This window comes from Aedes albopictus, chromosome 3 (assembly GCF_035046485.1).
Source record: "Aedes albopictus strain Foshan chromosome 3, AalbF5, whole genome shotgun sequence".
Taxonomy (NCBI): Eukaryota; Metazoa; Arthropoda; class Insecta; order Diptera; family Culicidae; genus Aedes; species Aedes albopictus.
In genome coordinates, this window is record NC_085138.1 from 48,493,182 (window position 1) to 48,517,395 (window position 24,214).

General features: G+C 40.2%; 1 protein-coding gene across 2 annotated transcripts in view; it reads left to right on the forward strand.

The window, feature by feature from the left end:
- Positions 1-24,214, forward strand: part of LOC109405826 (adenylate cyclase type 6) — a 626,637-nt gene that overhangs the window by 357,457 nt on the left and 244,966 nt on the right. For both annotated transcript variants that reach the window (XM_062855487.1, XM_062855488.1), the window contains exon 7: positions 9,231-9,391. In XM_062855487.1, coding sequence (XP_062711471.1) covers positions 9,231-9,391 — 161 coding nt within the window. The remainder of the gene's footprint in view (positions 1-9,230; positions 9,392-24,214) is intronic.

Sequence of the window (24,214 nt, forward strand, 5' to 3'; positions counted from 1 at the left end):
GGTAACTGATTTCATTATACAAAGCTGCGATTTGTAATTTATCGAGCCCAGTATGTGTTCTGGAAGGTAAATAGACAGTATCAGATCAGTCGGGATATCCTAGGTCATCCAAACTGTTCTTGAGTTTAAATCATTAAGTCTACGGGTGTAACGGTAACTTTTTTCATTATGCAAGTCTACGATTTGTAATCTATCACGTCCAGTAAGTCTTCTGAAGATTCAATAGACAGTATCAGATCATTCGGGATATCCTAGGTCATCCAAACTGTTCATGAGTTTAGATCCTAAAGTCCACGGGTATAACGGTAACTGCCTTCATTATACCAAGCTGCGATTTGTAACCTATCATGTCCAGTAACTCTTCTGAAAGGTAAATAGACAATATCAGATCAGTCGGGATATCCTAGGTCATCCAAACTGTTCTTGAGTTTAGATCATAAAGTTTATGAGTGTAACGGTAACTTCTTACATTAAAAGCTATGATTTGTAATCTATCATGTCCAACAAGTCTTCTGAAAGTTACAGTTGTTGTTTTCATCAACTAAGCTTCATAACAGGAATGAGCCCATAATATCCCAAAAATATATATCAACGCGTATTGTTCCTCTAACTGCTTTGGTAAGTACAGTGGTTTATGTAACACCTTAACGTAGTGGCAAGAGCTATTATCACAAGTGTTGACCTGAAGCTATGGTCTCCGGAGTAGTGATGTTGATCTGGAATATCTCAAAACTATCATTACAGATTACAGTCTAAAGTTCATTGTGAGACTAACTACTGTTACTATCAAGAGCTAAACTTCAGGATAGTTTGGACGACCCTCAATGTCCCAAAGGTTCATAAAAATGTATAGTAGACTTCAGGTTGGTCCAGTCATCGCTATTGATTATGAAACGTTACTCAGTATGTCAGATATAGCTGATGTTACGAGTGTAGACCTGAAGTTCTGAACTCATGGATAGTTTGGCTGACCTGGAACATTCCCATAGTGTCTCTAAATGACATTTCAGATTTCAAGAGCTTCGTGGATCTCAGCAGATCCTATGCTATTATTTATGGTGAAAACACAAAGTTTTTCTTGTAGATTTGAAGGGCTTCATTGTAGAACAGTTTGGACGATCGTGAATGTTCCAAAGGGTTATAATAAAAAAGTAGATTTCAGATTGCTCCAGAAACTGTGGTTGATTATGCAGCGTTACTCAGTATAATAGATATGGATACTGTTACGAGTGAAGACCTGAAGTCCAGAACTCCAAGGAGGTTTGGCTGACCTGGAATATCCCTGTAGTGTCTCTAAATGTCATTTCAGATTTCAAGAGCTTCGCGAATCCCATTAGGTTATGCAGTACTAATATTTATAGCGAAAACACATAAAGTTATTCTTGTAAATTTGCAGGACTTCATTATAGAACAGTTTGGACGAACCTGATTGTCCCAAAGGTTTATAATAAAAAAAATAGACTTCAGATTGGTCCAGTAACTGCGGATGATTATGTAGCGTTTCTCAGTATATCAGATATGGATACTGTTACGAGTGTAGACCTGAAGTCCTGAACTCCAAGGTAGTTTGGCTGACCTGGAATATTCCTGTAGTGTATCTGAATGACATCTGAGATTTCAAGAGCTTCGCGGACCCCAGTAGATTATGCAATACTATTATATATGGTGAAAACTCATAAAATTATTGTTGTAGATTTGAAGGACTTTATTATAGAACAGTTTGGACGACCCTAATGTCTCTAAGACTTCAGATTGCTGCAGTAGCTGCGATTGATTATGTAGCGTTTCTCAGTTTAACAGATATGGATACAGTTACGAATGTAGACCTGAAGTACTGAACTCCAAGGTAGTTTGACTGACCTGGAATATCCCTATAGCGTCTATAAATGACATTGTTAATGTCAAGAGCCTAACGGATCCCAGTATCTTATGCAATGCTAGTAGTTGTGGCGGAAATACATAAAATTATTCTTGTATATTTGAAGGACTTCATTACCGAACAGTTTGGAACACCTAGAACATCCCAGAATATAAAACACCTTTTGATATTCTTGATGAAGGCTAAATGGATACATATAAACGAAAAGCACATCCAAGTTTAGCTTTTAGAACAATTGTTATGTCAATTATTTCGTTTTTTTTTCAAATTTCATGGTGTTCAGGATGTTCTAGGTTATCAATGAAGTCCCATATACAAATATCCCAGGTTTTCCCTAATAGAGGACTCAATTAGCAACAACTTTGCCGAAGAAAGTATTCTGTTTTATCAAATGGGTGATCATTAGGGAAAATATGCACATTTTGAAGAAATCTTTGAAGGAATTCCTAGAAAATTTCCAAAAAGAGTGTTCCAAAACGTTTTCTGCAGAATTTCTGAAGAAATCTCGAAGAAAAACAATGCATTATGTTCCAATATTATTCCTGAAAGATTTCCTTAAGAAAATACTTAAGAAGTGTATGGGAATGAAAACATTCTAAAATAATTCTCGGAGGATTCTCGTATGATTTTCAAAACGGCAGATAACTTTCGATAGAAGAAAAAGACATCTCAAATATTTTAAAATATGTTGTTTGAAAATGTCCCAGTTTTCTATTGACGCAAATATTTTGAAAATCGATGGTTGTCAAAAGGGGTGAAAAAAAATTTTGGTATATAAATTCAAGATGTCGGCTTTAAGGCGAAACTGGAAGCATTTTCTCATTTTTTCGGTTTTTGATTTTTTACTAAATAACGAAGCAATATTTTCAAAATCGGCTTTCGTGCACATGTAAGAGTATGGATCAAGTAATCTTCTCATTTTTTTTTGAGATGGAAAATGTTTTCCATTTTTGCAGAAACCATTTTTTTGTGAAATTTTGTTCAAAAATGGTTTCTGCAAAAACGAAAAACATTTTCCACTACAAAAAAAATCAGATGATACCATGCTATACTCTACATGTGCACGAAAACCAATTTTGAAAATATTGCTTCGTTATTTAATAAAAAATCAAAAATCAAAAAGTGAGGAAATGCTTCCAGTTTCGCCTTAATCAATATGGCCGACCACATTTTTAATAACATCAAAGAGTACGTCTATCTTTCCTCTTTTCAACATCCCGTTCCGACACGAATGCACCCTTCTCGTGTGAAGTGTCGATAATAAATAGTAACAATAATAATAATCTTCTCAACAACATTTCATTTTCAAGTGGTTCCTGGAGAAACTTACGAGTTTTAACGGGTCCACAAAAAAAAAACTAACGGTAGGTCAAACAAATCAATTAACCAAATGAATTTTCTTGCTGTTTTGGCGAGGACTTTTAGAAAATTACCACCTTGAACATTTTTAAAGGCCAAGTGAAAATAGTGGGCCGGACTTAGCGAGAGTTACTCATTGTTGAGTCATCCAACAAATGAAAGCTTAGGAAAAGTCCATAAATGACGTAGCATTTTATGGTCGATTTTTACTCCCCTCTCTTTTCTTAGCATATTTTCTCATATCGTCACACCATTCCAAATTCCCCCCTCCCCACTAAGAGGCTACTTCACTCATGGACGCTCCCTTAGGCGGTGAGAGCGAAATGTTCTTTCGGGGGTTATTTTTCTGAGACTGAATTATAGTGGAAAAGTGTCCCTGCCGAGATGGTTCCACTTCGAATTCCATATTGTGCTTGCCACAATATGACACACAATATACACTCCCGATCAAAAGTTTGGGGTCACCCCCTCAAAAATATGTCGTTTTTTTAGGTCCATATCTCCGCCAATTTGCGTCCGATTTCAAAACCCTAGGACTCATTCAAGAGATAATAAGTCAAAGTAACTTTGAACATCATTTAGGTGAAACTTTAACAAAAATATGTGTATGTAAACTTAACCCAAAGTTGCCAAATTTTCTAAAAAATGAATATAAACTTACGGCAGTGTCGCTGGAAGTTGGGTCGACCAAATTTTAAGATGAGAGCGGTAATATGACCCATTTTCTATTAGCTTTCAACTGCTTTTTACTGAACTTAGCTAAAAAATCTAGAAAAAAGTTATTAAGTAAATTAATCCTTGATGTCATCGACCAAAAGTTTGGGGTCACCCCTCAAAATGCTGTATCGGCCAAAAGTTTGGGGTCACTTTCGTAAAACATGGAAAAGTGATTTGGTGATATCTTCGTCATCTATAGTTCAATTTTAATTATTTTTGGCTCATTTCAAAGGTAATTAACTAAATTTACGTTTGATGTCTTCATCTTAACGTATTTAACGATTTTTGTATATAAAATGTTATGTAAAGTTAGCACATTTTACCACGCTTCAAAAACTGAGGCAAATTTACGTTAAGTTTTAGTATGTAAATTTCAACAAATATGTGTGGTTCAATGTCTATGCAGTAAGTATCATTCATTTTGTTTCAAATAAGCCAAGAAGAATTAAATTTGAATGAAAGATGACAAAGATATCAACAAATCACTTTTCCATGTTTTACGATAGTGACCCCAAACTTTTGGCCGATACAGCATTTTGAGGGGTGACCCCAAACTTTTGGTCGATGACATCAAGGATTAATTTACTTAATAACTTTTTTCTAGATTTTTTAGCTAAGTTCTGTAAAAAGCAGTTGAAAGCTAATAGAAAATGGGTCATATTACCGCTCTCATCTTAAAATTTGGTCGACCCAACTTCCAGCGACACTGCCGTAAGTTTATATTCATTTTTTAGAAAATTTGGCAACTTTGGGTTAAGTTTACACACAAAATTTTCTGAAAAAGTTTCTTTTAAATCATGTTCAAAGTTTCTTTGACTTATTATCTTTTGAATGAAACCTAGGGTTTTGAAATCGGACGCAAACTGGCGGAGATATGGCCCTAAAAAAATGACATGTTTTTGAGGGGGTGACCCCAAACTTATGAACGGGAGTGTATATTAAATTCCATGCAAATAATGATAAATTTGTTACCCTAGGTAAAATCTACAATTTGATAACCTAAATTCCTATGAATTCCTTTCACAACTGCTACAATTGAATCTTAAATCTAAACTTAATCCAAAAAAAGCAAACTAAGTTTCACATGCTGTATAGTTTGATGAGATTTATAACGTATTAGCTAAATTCTACTATATTAACCTACTAGGGTCTGAACCGTTTACTGGCTCCCTGAGGAAAGGTGGAAGAAAAATTTGTTGTATGTTTATTAAGATTCTTGAATTCAAACAACTTACTGAAAAATAAAACCCTTTTTAGCTTCAAGCTGTCAACAACAAGACTGCTCTGGGGACCGTTTGCATTTCTGTCCGAACACTTTCAGAATCTACTCTCGGTTAGTATATTTTGTTTAGAAACTCCAAGAAAACAACAACAAGTCAATTTCTCCCATGTTCAGTTTTGTCATCATAAGTGATCCCATGTTCAATTTATACGCATAAAAAAACTATCCGAGTAACTCTGAGGAAATCCTAAACATTCTTCGGAAATCCTGATACGATTTGTAAAACTCGACATGGGACAGCTTATGCTGAACATCTCACATGACATGGGACAGCTTATGCCGGGAAATCCCGAAAATTGCTAGATTTATCGGCATTACAGTCCCACCAGAGGCTTCATTTAAAAAATCAAAGTAAATTGAATGTTTATGTAACTTTAAGTTCATACTTCAATGATAAATACCAATTCTAACGCTACGCTAATGGATTCACTTTGTGTTTTATTACACTTGTCCGTAGAGAAGGAAACAAGTATGGAACTTAAAACGCGTTTTTCTCAGTTTGTTGTTTTGGAACATGGGACAACTATGCTGCACACGGCAGAATAGGAAACTAAAAAATGCTTAGAGAAAAGGTTCGAACTTCTCATTGATACATTGTTTCAAAGAGTCCATAGAGTACAGTGACCCCACACCGATGAATCACCTTAATTTTTGTACACTATTTATGAATCACCATGTTGATCAAATGGAGTGATCCATAAACTGTGGTCATTTTTGCCGATTCATAAATTGTGGGGTCACTGTAATTTCTTGCAGAATTTGTAGAGTAATCTTGCCTAACTAAGCCCACATCATGGACACTCCTATCACGATTCCACCCCTCTTTCGGCTTAGATGCCAACCTCTCAATACGCTCGCGGTTGTGCCTTCCAATTATTTTGCGAATACGGAGTCGTGTTTCTATCTTCGTGTATCTCTAGGTTTTCATACGCTATTCTTCAGAAATTCGTTCACAGATCGCTTCAGGAATATTTTCAGGACATAATCAAAGTATTTTATTCTTGGGTTTGTTTAGGAATTTTCCTAAATATATTGTTTTAAGAATGCGACTAAATGTTTTCCGATGAGTTTCTCCAGGTATTTCTCCAGGAAGTATTTCGAAAATTGGTCCTGGGATTCCTCCATTAATATCCCTAGGATTTCTCCTAGATTTATAGATTCGTTGATTTCGACAGGGATTCTTCAAAGGCGAATAACAAAATGATAACAAGTTCTGTTGCCTGGTTATCATTCGTTTGATAATTGAGTTTGTTATCATTTAGGTTGAATTTAGATCCAACATAACAAAAATGATAACTCTAATTTACTTCTCGAATACCAACATTATAAGAAGTTAAGTTATCATTAAATAATTGTGTTATACCATATTTTGTTCAACATTACATTTAGTTATCAATTTGGAAAAAGACAGCTGATTAATAACAGGGTTTGTCATCAATTTGTTACCATTTATGGCTATTTTATCGACCAAAATAATGAAAAATCTACTTTACCGACATCGTCAGTAACCGAAAAAAGTTTCTTATAATTTACAACCCAAGTTTTCATCTATTGGGCCCAGCGGGACTCGAACTCTGATCGAGCGATTGTCGGTCACAGTCGATAGCCCCTATACCAACGGGGCTCAGTGAGAGGGAGAGAAGTTGACAGCTACACTTTTGTATTCAAGTCCCATCGGTGGTGGAAAATGTGATCTAATTTTAGATTCGAGGTTCATTAGACTCTCAGTTTTGGGAAAGCTTTGAAATATGCGCTTGAAAACTGATAACATATTTTGTTATCATTTAGTATCATTTAGTATTTATTTTATCGCGATAGACCAAAATAATCGATAACTATATTTGTTATCATCTAGTTATCATCAATTGTAAAAGATGATAACAAGAAAAACAAAATGATAACACCAATAACACAGTTTACTATTAAAGTGATATCACTTTGTTATCCGCCTTTGCTCGGGTTGCTTCAGAAGTTCCTCAAGAATTCCTTCAAAAATATCTCCAGAGACTTCTTCAGAATTTTAGAGACTTCTTGGGAAATGTCAGCAAAAGATTTCCTTAAATTTTTCCGTGGAGTTCTTCAATAATTCCTCTATAATTTACTTTAAAAAATCCCACAGAAATTCCTCCGGAAACTCTTCAGTGTATTTTTGCAAGTATTCCTTGAAAAATTCCTTCAGGGATTCCTGCAGAAATTCATCCAAAGATTAAATTTAGGAATTGCTTCTGTGCTTCTGCGCAGAAATGTCACCTGGGATTACTTCAGAGGTTTCTGTAGGATTCCTGGCAGATATTCTTAAAAATTTTCTGGAAAAAAAATCTGAAGAAATTTTCAAAGTTATCTCTGGAGAATATCCTGAAGGAATATCTAGAAGAATACCTGAAGAGAAAAAAACTCCCTTAGAATAAAAAGTCATGAGAAACTTCTAGATGAACCTTGACAGTAATTCCTAGGAAAAAAAATGCTTGAGAAATTGTCGAAATTGTCGGACGTCTTGTTGTTGGAAACCGTGGCGATTCTGAAACAATATCATAAAAAAATGTCTGCAGAAATCCCATTAAAATTTGCAGAAAAAGGTACTGTGGGAATTCTAAGATTCCAGGCAACTGAATGATTTTCTGAATGCATCCTTGAAAGAACTTCTCGAGATACCTTTGGAGAAAGTCTTAGAATATATTCTTATAATTAAAAGAATGCAAAAGTACATAAAAATCCCAAGAGGAAGATTTTTTTGGAAGAAATCCTGCAAATAAAATAAAAACGGTCCAGGAGGAATTCTTTAGAGAATAACTGAAGCAATTTCGAAAAAAAAACTTTTTTGAAGGAACTTTTGAAAGAATATCTGGAACAACTGAAGAACTGCAGAACCCTCGAAGAAAGGCGAATTTCTTGAACAATTCTTTTAAAATGGTAATCAATATAATCTTTAGTAATTTCCGCAGGAGTTGCTGAGAGATTCTTCGAAGAAATTTCTGAAGCATCACCGGTAAAAAAAAAAATCCCAGGAGGAATGTTAGAATGATCCTAAAGTAATCCCTGGAGGTACTTCTGAGGAACTCCTGGAGTGTCCACAAGAACCTGTTGAGATTGTTGAAAAGGAATTTCTAAATTACCAGAGAGATTGCCAGCAGAAATCCCAATAATAATTTCTGAAAAAATCCTGAAAAAATAACTTGGTGTTATCTTTGCCAGAGTTTTCGAATCACTTGAAAAATTCTTTTTTCAAGAGTTTCTTTAAAAGTTTTTAGAAAAAATCCTGAAAATACCCCATAGAAAAATTATTGGTGAAAATTCTGATAACAGTCCTGGAGGGGTCCCTAAGAAACTTCTGAAGAAGTGTATTGGAATAAAACATTCTCAAATTGTTCTCGGAGGAATCTCCAGAAGAATTCTTCTGAACTCTTGCCAATAAGGGATTCCTTTTGTACGATTTTTTTTTTTAATAAGATGGAACGAGCACATCAATTGATTGTAATCCTTGTGTTCACCGGCGCACAAAATCGACAAAACTGAGTGGCTTTTGCCATTCTTAAAAAAATAAGCATTTATAGTTTTCCAACTTCACAAAATTGAAAAATTATCGTAATACATGAAACTTATCACCATCTTTGAATTGATTCGAAGATGGCGATAAGTTTTATGTATTAAGTCATGAAACTCTGGATATATAATATATAATATATATATATATATATATATATATATATATATATATATATATATATATATATATATATATATATATATATATATATATATATATATATATCTATATATATATATATATATATGGAAATGAACCCTCACCGCCTTCAACATTGACATTCCTCCAAAAGGCTGCCATTCAAGATCTTAAAGCGTTACACAAATAAAACACAAACAATTGTTTTGTATACATACATATATTGAAAGGTTTCATAAATTTTGCGAACTCAGTTCAATTTAACATTTTTAACTTGTTCCTTTTGTTTCTTTTCCACCTGTCTTCCACAGCACCGGACGAGCTCGAGCCGCTGAATAATGGCAATCCTGGTGGGGGTAATGTAGCAGGCGGTAGCGCGATGGAAGGGCTTTGCGACACCTCTCGCTGCTGGAATCACATCAAATGTCTGTTCAATGGCATCATCTGTTCGCATAAATTTAAGAACGTTCAGGTGAGTGGCATAGCGTAGGCTTTGGCATAATGAACGGTTTCGCTTTGGTACTGGATTTGTGCAAAAGGGCCCCACAAAGTGAGAGACGAGACGAAACAGCCTAAGGGTGGAAATCTCGTAAACTTATCTCAGGGGAGGAGTAGGGGGGCTATTCATAGATTTGGCAAATGCGTGGGAAAACCAGCATGACGTCTGTGTGGGCAGGGTACAAAAATAGAAATCTTGTGGCACTGTTGCTTAGCATGAAGCTTTCTTGGAAGCTCTGGTGTTGGTCCGTCAGGTATTTTTGTGACGGTCAGTTTCTTTGTGATAGTCCAAATCGATAACTACTTTAAGAGTACGTGTTGTGCACGCTCCATTAGTCAGAATGAAATAGTCAAACAAAAAATCAAAATTCCTTAAGTACTGTATTTGAAACTTGTTTTTGTTATGCTTTAAGCTGGATGAGATCGTTCCCCGCCACTGTCTATATGGCTTCTTGGCGTGCAGGAATCATCTCCTTCAAACACCGTGAAGCTGTAAAACTACTAAAATAGAATTTACAAAACAAACTCAAAGAAGCCAACATTATCTGCGCACCAAAAGAGTTCAAAATTTCTCTCCAACTCAAACATCTTACAGAAACTTCCAAGTTCAAAACTAGCGCTATGGTCATCCTGAATCTCCACAACCCACGTTTACATTTGCCACAACCTCTCAGAAAATGCTCCTCAAAGTCGACTTCGACAGCATCATCATTATGCTTTATGACGTGCAACAGCAGCCAACGAACCAACCAACCATTCATCCAACCAGTCACGGCGTGCTTCACAGATTTGCATGGTGAAACTTTTTGCGCCGCCGTTGCCACCGCCGCCGCGTGTCTGTTTGCCAGAGTTCCTAAAAACTTGCTCCGAGAACTTCGGCAACTTTCCTCGAAAGTTGAGCGAGACAGAGAACAAGATCATATTTACACATTATCTATGTAGCTCCGGTCGGCATCGTCGTCGGTACCGGTGCTGGTGCCTACGACGAAAAGGGGTTGCAACCAAAGCAACAGTTTTCCACCCCAAGTCATCATTATCAAAAAGTTTCCCCCTGTACCGGTGGAATTTGAGAATGGTAGGTTGTAAAATACTTCCCAAAAATACATACCAACTTAGGCAAGTATTTATTTTTTATTTGCAAAGCTTTATTAGCCAAGAGGTTAACATTAACCCTAAACTACATGAAGAACGCTTTGCATCAGGTTGAAGCTAGGTAGTCGTTGGCAAATCCGTAAGAGGCTCTTCATGATCCACGTACACCAAATGATGGCCCTCTTTCCCCAAAAAAGACCACGTGGCTTATGAGCAATCTCTAAGTACTTACATACCTTACCGGTTAGAAAAAGGCCTGAGTGTCCTCTGATGTATGTACATAGGAGTCGTCACCATTCTACTCAGTCCATGACTGTGTGTCTCCAGTTCAGCATTTTGCGAAGGGTCCGCCAATTTTCCTTCACCTGATCGACCCACCTAGCTCGCTGCGCTCCACGTCTTCTTGTGCCGGTCGGATGACTCTCGAGCACCATTTTAGTCGGGTTGCTATCCGACATCCTGATGACGTGATCCGCCCACCGTAGCCTCCCGATTTTTGAGGTATGGACGATGGTTGGTTCTCTTAGCACAGTGGTCACCGCATGCGGCCCTCGACAAGATTTTGTGCGGCCCGCGAACTGATTTTGAAATGTATAGGAAAGTGGCCCACGTAAAGATTCCATAATAAAAATCAGAAATTCCACCATATGTTAAAACTTTAATGAGAATGAATTTAGCCAATATCATGGAGGCTACTTTTTCGAATATTGTTTCGAAAATATTCGAAACTGTTGTTGAGAACGATGTGTTTCGCTTAAATAATGAGTTTAGGTTAAATTTCATAGGCTCTCTACCATGGATTTTCGACTCGTTATTAGTAATTTACTTAAATCCACAAAAATTATCTCAAAATAATTTCCATTTTGTTTCTATCGGCGAAACAGCTTCCTTGTTTGTACTTTATAATTACCACTTCTGCCAGGAAACTATTTCAATTTTTTGCAGAATTGTTGCCTATAATTTCTTTAAAAAAAAGTGTTGCCCAAACTTTCGGAATTTCGCTAAAAACTTCAGGGATTCGGCAAGATACTCTTTATTCTCCTAGTAATACTTTTGGGAATTCCTTTTCAAATATCTATTCTAAATCGTCTACAAATACTTGTTCACATTGCTCAGAAATTCATGTATGCAGGTTTTTCTTCATTGGCTTCTAAAGAAATCATTCTGAAATTTTTCAAAATCTCAAAATACTTCTCGGGAAATCCTTAAGCTGCAGTAAGAAACTCGGAAATTTTTCAAAACTGGATCCAGAGGTTTTACAAGAAATTTGTCCGTGTTTGTGTCTAGGACTTCCACAATTCTGCACTTATAATCTGCGCTATAAGTACGCTGTAAGTTTATCCACAATATTCTTAAAAAGGTTCATATTGTTCTTGCCAGCGTCACTATTGCTTATTTTTTGTGACTTAATGTAGCTTGTCTGAAATATTTTTTTCAACATTATTAATACCAAAAACTGCAAAAACTATTTTGTGTTTTTAATACCACACAATTTTCATTTTTTTTCCAAGTAAAATAAAATCTCCTGATAACTCCAGGTTGTTTAGTTTTTTGCTCTTGTTCAATGTTAAAAATTGTTATTTGTAAAATTTAACTAATGCTTATTCTTTAAACTTTTCGAAAAATCAAACAAATATATTTTGTTTTGAATCCTTGGTTAAATCTTGAAAATTATTAAAAAAGAAACCTTTAATGACTTACGGCCCGCGGTCTCTTTTCAAAATTCAATTTTGGTCCGCAGAGACAGTTAGGCTGAGGATCACTGTCTTAGCAGCTGATGCAGCTCGTGGTTCATTCGCCTTCTCCAAGTCCCGTCTTCCATCTGCACTCCGCCGTAGATGGTACGCAACACCTCCCGTTCGAAAACTCCAAGGGCGCGTTGGTCTTCTGCACGTAGGGTCCATGTTTCGTGCCCATAGAGAACGACCGGTCTTATGAGCGTTTTGTAGATAGTTAACTCCGTGTGACGGCGAACTTGGAGTTCTGCGGAGTCCAAAGTAAGTTCGATTTTCTGCCACAATTCGTCTCTGAATTTCTCTGCTGGTGTCGTTGTCGGCGGTCATTAGCTAGCACTAGTACAAGAATTTTTCAACCACCTCGATTTCATCACCGTCGATTGGAAATCCGGGGTGGCAGGCGCAGAGGCGCCCTTTGAGGCCATGTACTTTGACTTCGACACATTAATGACTCACTCGATTCGTCTGGCTTCATTTTTAGTGGGATGTACGTTTCTGCCATCGTCTCAAATTTGCGAGCTATAATTTCAATATCATTAGCAAAACCAAGCAGCTGAACGGACTTCGTGAGAATCGTTCCACTAGTGTTTATCTCTGCTCTTTTTGTTACACATTCTAAGGCGATGTTAAACAGCAAGCACGAAAGACCATCACCTTGCCGTAACTCTCTGCGAGATTCGAAGGGGCTCGAGAGTGTCCCTGATACTCGAACTACGCACATCACTCGATCCATCGTCGCCTTGGTTAATCGCATCAGTTTATCCGGAAATCCGTATTCGTGCATAATCTGCCATAGCTTGTCTGGAGCGATTGTTTCATACGCCGCTTCAAAATCGATGAACAAGTGATGTGTGGGCACGTCGTATTCGCGGCATTTCTGCAACACCTGGCGGATTGCAAACATCTGGTCCATTGTAGCGCGTTCACCCATGAATCCAGCCTGATAATGTCCCACGAACTCTCTTACAATCGGTGATAAACGACAGCATAAAATTTGAGAGAGTATCTGGTAGGTAGCGCTCATTAGTGTGATTGCACGATAGTTCCCGCAATCCAACTTGTCGCCCTTTTTGTAGATGAGACACACGATATCTTCCATCCATTCCTCCGGTAATACTTCCTCCTCCCAAATCTTGGTAATGACCCAGTGTAGTGCTCTCACTAGTGCTTCTCCACCGTATTTTAGGAACTCGCTTGGTAGATGATCTGCTCCAACGGCTTTTATGTTTCTCAACCGGATAACCTCCTCCTCATTTGCTTGGTGGACAGGGGCCGGAAGTCTTTCGTCCTGTGCACATACTCCTAGATCTGTTACCCCGCCACCTTCGGTACTTGCAACGTCGCCATTGAGGTGCTCATCGTAATGCTGCCGCCACCTCTCGACCACCTCACGCTCGCTCGTGAGAATATTCCCGTGATTATCTCGGCACAAGTCGGCTTGTGGCACAAAGCCTCTGCGTGAGCGGTTCAGCTTCTCGTAGAACTTTCGTGTGTCCTTAGCGCGGTACAGCTCTTCCATCGCTTCGCGATCTCGTTCTTCCTGCTGGCGCTTCTTCATCCGGAAGACTGAGTTCTGCCTGTTCCGCGCCTGTTTGTAACGTGCCTCATTCGCTCTCGTACGGTGTTGCAGCATTCTCGCCCATGCTGCATTCTTCTCGTTTTTCAACTGTTCACATTCGCCGTCGTACCAGTCGTTTCTGTGATTCGGAATCGCGAAGCCTAGTGCTGTAGCCGAGGTACTACCTATGGCGGATGTCCCTCCAGCCATTTTCAAGTGTAGCTGCGCCAAGCTGCTTCCGTTGGTAGGGCCACTGCTAACTGCTACGCGTAGTCTTGAGCCACTTCTACGTTACGAAGTTGCTCGATGTTGAGCCGCGGCGTTCGACTTCGACGCGTGGTGATAACTGTCGAAAGTTTTGAGCGCATGCATACAGCGACTAAGTAGTGATCCGAATCTATATTCGCACTGCGGTATGTGCGGACATTGGTTATATCCGAGAAGAATTAACTGTCGATTAGAACGTATGGTCGATTTGGTTTTCTGTTTGGTGGTCGGGTGATCTCCAGGTGGCTTTGTGGATATATTTGCGGGGGAAGAAGGTGCTTCGGACTACCATACCACGGGAGGCTCCAAAGTTTACGCATCACTGGCCGTTATCATTCGATACAGCATGCAATCTGTTTCGCCCGATTACCGGTCTGTACATTTCCTCCCTTCCTACCTGCGCGTTCATGTTGCCGACAACGATTTTCACGTCACGCGGCGAGCAACCATCGTATGTTTGCTCTAACTGCGCGTAGAACGCTTCTTTCTCGTCATCGGGTCTCCCTTCGTGTGGGCAGTGGACGTTGATGATGCTGTAGTTGAAGAAACGGCCCTTAACTCTCAACATGCACTGCACATCCTTGCGTTGATCGGCTGCCATCCGATCACACGTTGTCGCATCTTGCCCAACACTATAAATCCTGTTCCCAGTACATTGGTGGTGCCACAGCTATGGTAGAAGGTAGCCGCTCGATGCCCGCTTTTCCACACTTTCTGTCCAGTCCAACAAAGTTCCTGCAACGCCACGATGTCAAAGTTGCGGGGATGTAGTTCGTCGCGTCGTAGATTATCCTGTCACATCCTGCGGCACCTAGTGACTTGCAATTCCATGTTCCAAGTTTCCAATCGTAGTCCTTATTTCGTCGCGTGGGTCTTTGCCGATTGTATCGAGTCGTATTTTCTCCTATGTTATTCGCAACGGGGATTTTTACGGGTGGCTTATTGGGCCGACGCCAACACTCCTGTCTCGCCGGAGGGCCATCGTGCCCGTTCTGTTTAACGTCCCAACCAACACTGGGACGACCACGCTGATGGGGCTACCACCTTGGATCTAGCTGGGCGTGGTGCAGCGTTTCTTACTCAGCCGCTGGATGCCAGAACAGACGCTGTTTGAGCCGCACCTCCTTGGTGAACAGTCGCTTGGGTCATACCTCCTGAATCTAGCTGAAGTCTCTCCTTTTCGACTGACCGTTTTGCAGCCCATGCAGTTGCACGTGGTGTTCTGGATTTTAGACAGCCGATTTGTGACGAGTGTCTTTCTAGAATTGGAACTGGATCAAAATGAAAAACGGCATTAGTCCTTTTAGCGGATTCTATGACAAAAGGTCGATCACGGAGTAGCAACTACGAATTGTTCGGTCATCTATGCTCATGCTCATGCTCTATGCCGAAAGGTCGTAGGTCAAAAGCTTGAAGGTCATAAGGTCGACGATCAAAAGGTCGAAAGAGAAATAACTAGGACAAGGGGTTGAAAATACAAGTGGACAAAAGCTCGAAACGTCGAAATGAAAATATAACAAGGGTAAAAGGTCGAAAGGTCGAAAGGTTGTCATAAAAATATCACAGAACGTCGAAAGGAAGACAATTGAAAGGACAAAGGTTCATAGGTAGTAGTTGGTAATACAGAAAAGTACCAGGATTCGATAGATTCCAGAAGCGGATTTCAAATTTATTCAAGTGCCTGCAGCGCATTGATGTTCGCCATAGATATCAGTCATAATCAATATGAATATTTGAATAAAATAGAGGTTGATAAAAAATAAAACGTAACGATCTCTATTTTTTTTTATATTCAGAAGATATTTGAGGTAGATCTTTTTGGAAATATCTAAAACCAAATTCAAAATAACTGCTGTGATTGTATACCGTCTATCCCCGTTGGTTTGAACGACACCTCATGCAAACCAACGGGGTTCATTTTTTAATTTGAACTTCTAGTAATCCTGTGTGCATCGTAAAACACAGTGATGGTAACCCTTTTCGCTGTTTTGTTTTGATTCTGCGTTCCGTTTCACCCCGTTCCATGAGCAGAATGACGTTTGAACCATTTTTAGTTTGAACGATGTGCAGATTAGAGGGGGTCAAATTAAAAAGTGTTCAGATTAGATGAGGTCAAACCAACGGGGGTAGACGGTAACAAGAAAGAACGACCTATTTAAAAAAGGCAAATTATGAACAATTATATTAATAGTAAGTACGCGAAAAATAGTCAAAAATCATTACATGAAAGAACAGCCTATTTTTCAAAGAAGGCAAACTTATAAAGGAAGCAGTAATTGTAACCATGCCTATAGCCGTAGATATGTTACTCTAAAGAACTGCCGTTGATCAAAAGGACGATATATGATTTACAATAAACTAGTACCAGCTAAATTATTAAACAAAGCCCAAATTAAAGGATAGATTGCCGTTGCGGACGAGGAATGTTGTCGAATTCCTGGTTATAGTGTAACATTATGCTTGTTAATATACGAGTTAACGCAATAACAGGCAAAGAGCAGGGACAGGGTCAACCTTTCGATCTTTTGATCACTTGTCCTTACGACTTTTTGTCCTACTTAGTTTTTTATTTCGAAATTTGTCATTCGACCTTTTGTCCAACAACCCACTTAGCGCTTGGTTAAGATGGCAGCGGGAAATGATAAGTCTACCTTGAATCGAAGGTTATCGGCCTCCGGATCCTACAGCAGACCAAGCGTGGATATTGTCTGCTCTTCCTGTACATCGTGAAGCGGTTGGATAGCCAGATCTGCCGGCGGAACTTCCTGAGCGTTTGACGCTCACTTCTTCAGGGTGAACCTAGCGTAACCAAGTATAGTGGTGACTTGCTGTCGGAGAAGTACAGCAAATTTAACGTCCGGTGCGCCAGACAGAAAATCATCAACGTAGAAATCTTCGCGATCTGCTGGAGAGTTCTCGTTGCAAGATAGGGTACGCTTGCAGTGGCGTATGTGATAGTTTGCTGCTCGTTCGTCTCGATGGAGACGCGTTCGTTCGAACGGACAGACCGGTGCGATGGCAAATTCGGTGGAATGATAGATCCTCGGGATGGTGTAACACTTGCCGGTACTTCAGCTCCACATCTGCTAAGAAAGCGATGATTCTGAACCTCAAGTAGATGGAGTACAGGTCCTACTGGACAACCGGTCCAACTAGGAGCGTGTCGTTCAAGGAGTAGCCGGATAAGATTTTGCATGGCGCGTCGAAGACTACCCTGACCTTCGTGGTCGTGCTCGATTCCTTGAAGACGACACGTGGTGGGGAATGTAGCAGCGTGCAATTCGATTATCAGGCTCTGTCATCTTCTTCATGTGGCCAAGGTGCAGATACTCGTTCATGAACCAACCGTATAAGTCCTTGGTTGCAGGATCTCTTCCAAGACGGCGTTCTAAGGCTCAAAAAGCCTGGACCTGGATTCTCCCAGAACCTTTTCAAGGTCTTCGGTCCTCGAGAGGTGACCGATGTACCTTCTTGTTGCATCTCACGTCGTCGTTGCAGCGAACAGCTCTTCACAGCTGTTTCCATGTCCCAGAGTTTGCGTAAAGCATGGAATGCAGGTATTCGAGCGAGAGGCGGAACCAGTGATCGCCCAACCAAATGAAGTTTCGAGTACCCACGGACCTTCACCCAGCGAATCCTCCGTTCCATGTAAAGTTCCCAATAGGTATCACCACCGATGACGAGGTCAACACTTCCGGGAATAATGAACTGCGGATCTGCTAGCTGCACGTTGGGCAACTTCCATGCCGAGATGTCTATCGGCATTGTTGGTAGATCCAACGACACCTGCTTCAGTACCAAAAACACAGTTTCATAGAGATCGTTCGAACTGCTGACTCGACGGTGACAATAATGGCACTTCTGATTTTCTGCGTGGATGATCTGAAATCTGCCACGGACACATCCACTGTAGAGATTCTTCGCCAGCGGCTTCGAAATAAAATTTGACATCAATGACGAATAGAGGAGAGCTCGAGTCTTGTGCGTGATGCCGTAATCATCGACGATGTTGAGAACAAACGTTTACAGCCATGGTACATGCACTTTGGACTGCCATGCTGACTTGACGGGAACCCGAAGTATCCACAGAATGGGAAGTGAATGGTCGTGGTTGTTATATTAATGGAGCCACTGGTTAGTAGACTTCGATGACACGATTGGCTGAGCTGAGTTTGTTTGGATAGCTGGAGCAGCGGATCTTGTACTGAGGCGGAATCGTGCAGAAGCGAGTGAGACTTCTCACGGCATATACAACAGCTAAATTTGTATCCACACTTTTTGGATTCGTGACCGAAGATGAGACAGTTCCAACAAAACCGCTTCTCAGGAACCAGCTCACGACGCTGGCTGACACCTTTCTCAAGCAACGCTGAACAGTTTCGCAAAGAATGGCTGTCCGAACACGAAAGTGGACACGAATAGCTCAGAGGGGATGCTGTTGCTGCTTTGGTTGACACTTTTAGCTTGATGTTCGTCTGTGGAATGCTGACCAGCTTCGACGAGGCAGAGTGATTAATTTCTGGTCCTACGGGCTGCAGAATCCGTAACCGTTCATTATTGCAGAATTTCTTTGAACTCCGCGGAACTCTACGATCGAACAAAGTTCGCCGTGACACCAAGTTAACTATCTACAAAACGCTGATTAGACCGGTAGTTCTGAACGGAAGGTGTTGCGTACCATCTACGACGGAGTGCAGATGAAAGACGAAACTTGGAGAAGGCGAATGAACCATGAGCTGCATCAGCCGCTGAGAGAACCAACCATCATATGCACACCGTGAAACTCGAGAGGCTACGATGGGTCACGTCATCAGGATGTCGGATAGCAACCCGACTAAAAAGGTTATCGAGAGCAGTTCGACCGGTACAAGAAGACGTGGTGCGCAGCGAGCTAGGTGGGTCGATCAAGTGGAGCACGATTTGAGGATCCTTTGCCCAGTGCAGAACTGGAGACACACATCCATGGACCGAATTGAGTTGTAGGTGACAACTCCTACATACAGCAGAGGACACTTAGGCTTTAGTCTGATCGGTAAGCTAAGCTAAGTATCCGAGTGCGATATTTTTGCAAAACTGCAACATCGTCAATACCAGTTGGTTATACGTCGCAAAAACTTTTACCCCTGTATAACAAAGTGAAATCATTCCCCAGAAAACACCAACCCGAAAATGTTCTCTGTGTTTATTCTCCCACACAAAAAGCTCATGATCGCTGTTTGCAAATTGGTTTCAATGGGTTTCCCTAAGGAAAACCGACAAACACTCGTGGAGGAATATCGCAACAACCAACGCAACAACGCAGCAGCAACGGGGGAAAAACTTACAAACGTTTAATCTGTTTTCTTCGACACTCTCACCCGGGTGGTGTGGCCATTTGTGTTGTCAACCGAGTCGCTCGCCAAGTTCTCTCTGGTTGGGTGGAGGGAGTTGGAGTAAGCTAAAGCTTCTTAGCTCTCCTCCGGCAGTTAGCAGCAGCAGCAGTTGCTTTCATCGTGTTGGTCAAAGGTCGTTGTGGGTAAATCCCTTCTTTCTGCGAGGAGGAGCAATGGAGTAGTGTGCGGTAGTTCTAGTTCGGCAGCAGCAAAGCATCGCGCGCTGGCTTTGCTAGATTTTTGCGATTTTGTCTCTTTTCTCTGCGGGCTCCGACGACGGGACGCCAAGCAGTCAGTAGTGTGCGGTAGTTCTAGTTCGGCAGCAGCAAAGCATCGCGCGCTGGCTTTGAAAAGTGTACAGGCCGCGTTTTCATTCGGTCGCCGTCGTCGTCGTCGTCTATTTGACTGCTCATCTTCGTACGGGGCGATTTATGATACGATAAATGCAACATCAACATTTTTTGCGATTTTAGTCAACAGACATTGAAATGTTCGTCACGTCAAGTGTCGGCCCAAGTTCCAAAGCCACGTTGGTTCAAATCACTTTATTTTCTCTTTCGTTAATTTTCGCACTTCGAAAACTATCTGAATGGTTCGTCATCTTCGATGTCGGCATGTGTTTTGTTTTAGTCCAAATGAAAATAAGTGGTTTGATATTAATAGGGTTGCATGAATCACTCCACTTACCAAAGTGAACTCATATCATGCGCCCTTTCCCCTCCCCACTAAAAAAAAGTCCTTCCCATGACAGACGTGGAGACGCAGAGGTGATCTCGGTCTTTAGTAAGCAACGCACGTCATAATAACATTCCTTTCCTTCCTCGATGACCGTAAGGACGTGGCCGGCGCCGTTATTGACCTAATAAAGTTTGGAATTCTCGAAGATGCACATTGAGGACGGTAAGCGACTCCCAAGCTCCGTCTGTTGGTTCCTTGTGCAACTTCGATTGTTCTGGTCAATCACGGAGTAGCAACTACGAATAGTACGGTCATCTATGCTCATGCTCATGCTCTTTCTGCGAGGAGGAGCAATGCTTTTAACTTTTATGTGCTGTTTTCGGAAAAGTTAACAATGACATAAAAAGGCGGGAAGTAAGGACAATCTGGAGAGATTATCTAAATGTATTATTTTCTAGGTGTCATGTATTTGTTTGGAGTGTCATGTAACGATTCGGAAGCACAGGCTTTGAGAAGATGGTTTAACGCTTTGCTTTAGCCCTTTGAGGCCGAAGGGATCCTACCCAAGCAACACACATGTCATATAATAGTTACGGCAGCGCAAGTTTTGGTTGTATAGAAGCAAATTTGACGTAATTTTAACATAATGTTAAAATAACGTTAACATAACTTTTATACAACCAAAACTTGCGCTGCCGTAACTTTAATATGACATGTGTGTTGCTTGGGTATGTGTGGTTAATGTATAGTTATATAAGTGAAAGTGCGTGAAAATAAGAAAAAGTGTATTTTTTTTTGTATAAGTATGTACTCTTAAAATTCTCGTCTTACTTCATACATAGTACAACACTAAACGTGTAAAATCAGCTTGAGAATATGAACAAATAGTACTAATAACCATAGTTACAACAATTTCTGTAAAACGTGTACTTTTTTAGAGGGCTTGCCGTGACTATGATGAATGACCATAACGTCAGAACGCCTTGACCGATCCGGACCATTTGTAACTGCAAACAAAGCGGTAAAATTCAGGTTAAATTCGTGCTAAAATCGTTAAAATCGGCCAATGGGAAGGGTATCAAAAGTGAGTGAACTTTTTATGTGCACTGACATACATACATACATACACACATACTGACATCACCTCAACTTGCTAAACTGAGTTAATTGGTATATTTGACTTGATACTCTAAGTTTACTATCGAAATATCGGTTTTTGAATGAACAAATAGCCTTACCAGTGCCCTTTGGTCAATCGGAATCGTAATTGCTTTGTTTTCGAACAGGATGAATTTGGGTGCGTGAAACTACTGAGCACGGTTTCGCTAGTCCAAGTATGCAATTTTGAATTATAATACATTTCAACAATTACATTCCACATTTCAAACCAAAACGTGCTATCGACTTATTGTCAAATCTCCTCTCCTGAAAGACTGATACTTCCCGTCAGTTCAAATCCATTCCTAAATCATCATGGAGTCCTTCCTCTGAACAGACGAAAATCTGCCTCCGGTAGTCTCGGCTCATTCGCGCGCAATTTTCCCGACACTTCTCCATTCAAATGGAAACACGACCATAAATATAAAGAGCCGAATTCATTCACAACTCAAGCTCACAACATCAGCCAGCAAAACTCCCCGAGCTCGGATCAAACAACTTTTCCCATCCCGACTGATGCCAATTTCCCTCGCTATCCCACACCATCGTTCCCATCTGACCGGCAGCAAGCCCTCTAATTTCGTCTTTCAACGTATACGTTCGTTTGCCGATTGGAATTGACTTTTTGTGGAAAAATAACTTTTCTAATCCGCTGCCCTATCGGGTCATCACCATTCGAAATCGCATTTTTTCCTTTTCCTATCGCCTTCGGATAGAGGCCAACCTTGAATCGTCGAGAACTGCACTGCAGTTGGCTGCCTGCCCCTCCAGAGATCGATTGCGATGAAAGTTTTTCGGCTCCCTTGGGGATTGATTCGGCTTCCGTTGAACTTTATCTTCTGATTTCGGAAGGGGCACGTGGTGTAAGTTAAGCTGACAAAATAATCGAGTACACTTTAAAATTTATGCTGCAGACAATAATCGGTGCCGTATCTTCGTGCCTTTCTTACAAATGGAAATGGTCAAGAGAGAGTTCACAGTTTATAACTGTGTAAGTACTCCTTAAACTGTTAAGAAGCAGGCTTTATATCTGTTGGGGCGTTACGCCACAAACGAGATAAGATACTGGAATGTATGAAATTTGGAGAAGTGCGTTACCAAAGTATACCCCTTTTTACCCAGCATTCTCCCAGATTTTCTTTTGCCTAACAATCCTGCAGCAGAGATGGGTATCTGACCTTGTGACTTTTTGGGAGTGTGTTTCCTTCTAGATCGATTTCTAAATGGCAGTCAAGGATGTAATGGATGCTTCTTAATCTTGTTTCTTTTCGGGAATCTTAAGCCGGGAGCCATTAAATTTGGGATAGGTTACAATGAAAGTTTTAATGGGTTTTGAGCTAACGTCTGAAATGATAGATTTGTTCTGACTTTAAGATTCTTTATGAGGCATGGTATGAGGACCTATGCAATTTCGTCGTTTACTTCTAGTATAATGCTAAAGTTTTCATTCATATTTTATTAAAAAAGTTTCTAAGAAGAAGTTATTATTTTGAGAATTCAAGAGGGTAAAAAATCCCTCTGGACCTTCTGATGGGATGCTTGCAAAGAATTACAGGAAGAATTATCAGAACAATAAATTCCAGGAAAAATTAATCAAATAATTCTCCCGTAACTTCAGTAGATCACCTTGGAATGGTGCGTTCCTAACAAATGTAGTCAGGGCCGTGACACCTAGGTCTGAGAGATCGAAGAGCTGTCTTTATCATCCTTTGGTGTTCAACTAATCATCATTTCCGGTCCGTCAGCAGTCGCACGGACGTGGACAGTTCTCGATCATTAGAGGATTGCGTCATTCTTGTCAGAGTCAGAGATTATGTAGTCCCAAATCTTTGTACTTTGGATCGGACGGGAAGGAGGCAACTCTCATAAAGCAGTGTAGAACTGTTCAGGTATACCTCGATTCCCAGTCAACATTTTGGACTGTATAATTTGTGTTATACATTATTATATAAGAACCTATTCCATCGTATAAACTGCACAAAACTGCTATATACGTACCAAAGTGGAGGCGTTATACATACTTCAGACGACAATTCACGATTTCTCATGGTCATCATTACGATGTCCCAGATAATCGATCAAAAGAAAAAAATACGACTTCCTATGTTTGGCAATACGATGTCCGAAAGAAGCCAGAAACAAAAAAGTTGGCACTTAGCCTCGAACACGGAACCTCGACATCGTGAGTCTAGACCCGTACCATTGTACTAACTGATCCGCCTTGATTAAGGCACAAATTTTTACCAACATAAACTTAAGCATTCTTGCCCACTCGTGAAACTTACTTGCCTACATGCATGTTGGGTTGCAATTTTTCATAAGTCATTACATTACATTACATTACATTACATTACATTACTGTACTGATATACGATGCACCAAATGATGAGCTGTCAAATTATACAACTGATGGCGAATTTGAATTGCACTTATTTCGGCATGTTTTGTTTACAACATAAATCAAGTGTACGTATCGTTGTCGTCGCTGTTGTCGTCGTCGCTGTCGTCGTCGTCGTCGTCGTCGTCGTCGCGGAAAAAGTTAATTGCCCAAAGGAACACTCGTCTTGATTCGGTAACGAAGACATTCCCAAGGATTGCCCGGACATCATTGGTAGACAAAATGCTTCCAGTACCCAAACAATAATTGGCGGTCAGCCGGTGGTGAGCGAGGTAAGTCAGATGATTATGACTACAGTGTATTAATATTTTATCTGCTGATGTGATAAAATAATCGGAATGGGAAGAAGCGAATCTTATCTGTGATCATAAAATGACAGTGATCAGTGATATCCCACCATCAGCGTTCGCAAACAGTGACGATTTCTATCAGCTCTATTTACGGCTTGCTCTGCATACAAAAAAGTTACTCGTAAACAAATCGCAACAATGATTTATATACAATTGGATTTGTCGTTCTTGTAACAGCGGTTCAGCGG